Consider the following 3,022-nt stretch of genomic DNA (forward strand, 5'->3'; position numbering starts at 1 on the left):
TGTTTAATCTACTTCATTCTGAAGAAGAATTGTCATCTTTGGGTAGACGTCTTTAACTGAGCTAGTCATTTTAGACCCTTTTGGTAAGTGTTTTACATCAGTCTAAGAAAGGGGTGTAAAGTTAGGTGATATCAATCTAGGACTAAATAGTAGATGCCCATTTAATTCTGATAAGATTATTTTTACATCCTGAAGTATTTGAAGTAACAAGTCAGCCAAAACAAACTTGAGGAAAGTAGTACTACTGCTGCATCACACACGGGAAACATCATTTTTACTCTTTTACCTACAGCTCATAGTGACACTGGAGCCCTAATTCCATGACTGTACACACTGCACACAGGATCTTACACTGTTTCTGGTCCATATCAGTAAGATGGCTCTCCTAGCACTGGTGGGAATGCAATTGCCTCAAGCCCTGTGTTTTGCACCTGGAGGTGCTGGTTCATTATGGTACCAGTAAGAAAGGGACTCAGACTCGGTAAAGTATCACTTGCAATGCAATTTATTGGAGCTAACACTCTAAAGAAAAACTGGATGATACAGATACTCCTATGTCATTTCAGATGCTGGAAACTCTGAGTTGTGCAGCATCAAACAAACCTCTAATCAGAGAACAGTATGCTGTGCAGATCCGTCTGTGGAAATGTTACAAACTTTTGGTCACTCAAGCTATTATAGGATTTTCTTAAAAGGGAACAATTCTATCCAGCATTCCTACTGTCAAACAGAAAGGATGTTCACATAAGAAGTTCTTGCTGCACTTTTAGGCAAAGGCAAAGACACACAAGTGGAGTAATCATAGGTACCAAGTGGGAGCTGATTACAGGCTATACTGTTAAATTCAACTGGCAAAGTTTATCCTGCAGCCAATAGATATGCATAGCACAACAAAGACCTGAAGGCCAAGCTGTACATGCAGCAAAGCATATGCCTGGGCCTACTCAGGTTAAATGTTACATGGATCACTAATTCCTCAGTATACAATAGTCTTCAAGTCAGGTTTACTACACACTACCATATGCCAAATGTGGTTGCATGAAGGTATGGCTATACAAATCGTATAGATACAGCAAGAATAACACCTTCTGTATACAGTAAGATTGTGACAGAATAAGGAAGTCAGTCTATTTGTTCGACAGATGTTTTATCTCTCTTTAACTGTGTCTGTAGGGATTTGGCCAACTGATTTTCAATTATATCCAATGTTCCTACATGGGTTTGAAAATTATAAATCTCATTTTTAGAATTTTCAGAAGGAAATTATCCCCCAGCCAGGGTTCTAATATGACTTATTATATTGCTATTGTAGCAAAATAATTTACAACCAGATGTAGTTCAGTCATCAAAGCACCCTCATTAATTAGAAGGAAACATTTCCACATAGAACAAGGATACGATTTCTTCCTTGACAGACTTCAGTGCAGTGAGACAGTGATGACTGAGTCAGCAATGAACAAGTTGTAGTGAACTTATTCAACTACATTTCAAGAAGGAAACTTTGCATTACTGTCCATGTTCCTCTGTATCCTTAGCCTAGGAACTTATTGGTGTGCAGAGCAGCTTGTGCCTATGATCTTTCTCAGAATCTCTTTCACCTCCTTGTTCCTCAGACAATAGATTAGAGGGTTCAATGCTGGAGTGAATACAGCATAAAAGACAGACACTATTTTGTTGAGGTTGAATGGATGGATCCTCCTGGGCCTGGCATACATGAAGAGAGTGGCTGAGAAAAAGATAATGACTACAGTGAAATGGGATGTACAAGTGGAAAGGGCTTTTCTCCTTCCCTGGGCTGAAGGCATACGCAAGATAGTTGACAAGATGCAGCAGTAGGAGAAAACAATGATCAAGAGAGGTACAAGCAGGATCACCAAGGCTAATGCAAAGTCCACTGTCCCTGCAAGGGACATGTCAGTGCAGGAAAGGTTCAGCACTGGAGAGATGTCACAAAAGAAGTGGTTTATGACTTGTGGGCCACAAAATGTGAGTCGTGATATAAAAGAAACCTTGACCAAGGAAATGGAAAAGCCTCCTGCCCATGAAAGAACTGACAGCTGAAAGCACAACTTGTGGGTCATGACGGCTGGGTAGCGCAGGGGATGGCAGACAGCCAAATAGCAGTCATAGGCCATTACAGCCAAGAGAACACATTCAGTACACATAAGGGAGATAAAGAAGTATAACTGCGTCATGCAGCTGGAGAATGAGATGGTCATGCTCTGTGACCAGAACCCAAATAAAAGCCTAGGCAATGTTACTGACACATACCAAATCTCCAGGAAGGACAAGTTCCCCAGGAAATAATACATGGGCTTTTGGAGGTGATGGTTCCTTTTCACCACAACGATGATGATTGCATTCTCAGTGATTGTTACCGTGTAGGTGACCAGAAAGAGCAGGTAAAGCAAGGTCTGGACCTGCAGCCCATAGGAAAATCCCAGAAGAATGAACTCATTGATAGCAGTTTGGTTCTTCATTCCATATTGAGTGCCCACAGCTATCCCTGCAGATGTCAAAGCAGAAAAAAAGAGCAAATGTAAGAGTTCAACAAAAGCAAGTTTGTATGAAGAATTACGGCACTTAGTAAACTGTTTCCTGTGGAAACTTTTTACAAAGTAAAACCAACATTTCCGACAAGAAAAAAAGAAAGTGAGAGGGACACATGCCTTTGTTTCCAATGACTTGTTAGTTCACTTTCAATAGCAATGCTGGAAAAACAAACCAAAACTCAGCAAAAAAAAAAGCTCCAGAAGACCTCTTTAATGCACACTATTTTCCTGTAGGATGGAGTATGGAAGAACACAGAGACTCTGGCTGCTGACATTCACATTGCTGAAAACAAAAGTTCAGGTAGATACCTTTTGTCCATCCAAAAGGAAAAAAAAGAATCCCTTTCCACAGACCAAGTCCTAGGCAAGTTCCATGATGCAAAGGAGACCCTGAGCAAAAAGAAATTCCCCATAGAGAACAGCAGTGACTGTCTAAAGCTCAGTGAAGAGTGAAAATGGCAAAAGAGATC

The 3,022-nt window shown here is 40.6% G+C and overlaps 1 protein-coding gene across 1 annotated transcript; it reads right to left on the reverse strand.

Moving 5' to 3' along the window:
* Positions 1-1,544: 1,544 nt before the first annotated feature.
* Positions 1,545-2,522, reverse strand: LOC104018601 (olfactory receptor 6B1). Its single transcript, XM_009471753.2, has one exon. It carries the CDS (start codon positions 2,478-2,480, stop codon positions 1,545-1,547), a length of 936 nt encoding a protein of 311 aa, XP_009470028.2. The 5' UTR covers positions 2,481-2,522.
* Positions 2,523-3,022: the final 500 nt, after the last annotated feature.

Source organism: Nipponia nippon, unplaced genomic scaffold, assembly GCF_047370975.1.
Source record: "Nipponia nippon isolate SJK-2023a ecotype South Korea unplaced genomic scaffold, ASM4737097v1 scaffold_53, whole genome shotgun sequence".
Lineage (NCBI taxonomy): Eukaryota > Metazoa > Chordata > Aves > Pelecaniformes > Threskiornithidae > Nipponia > Nipponia nippon.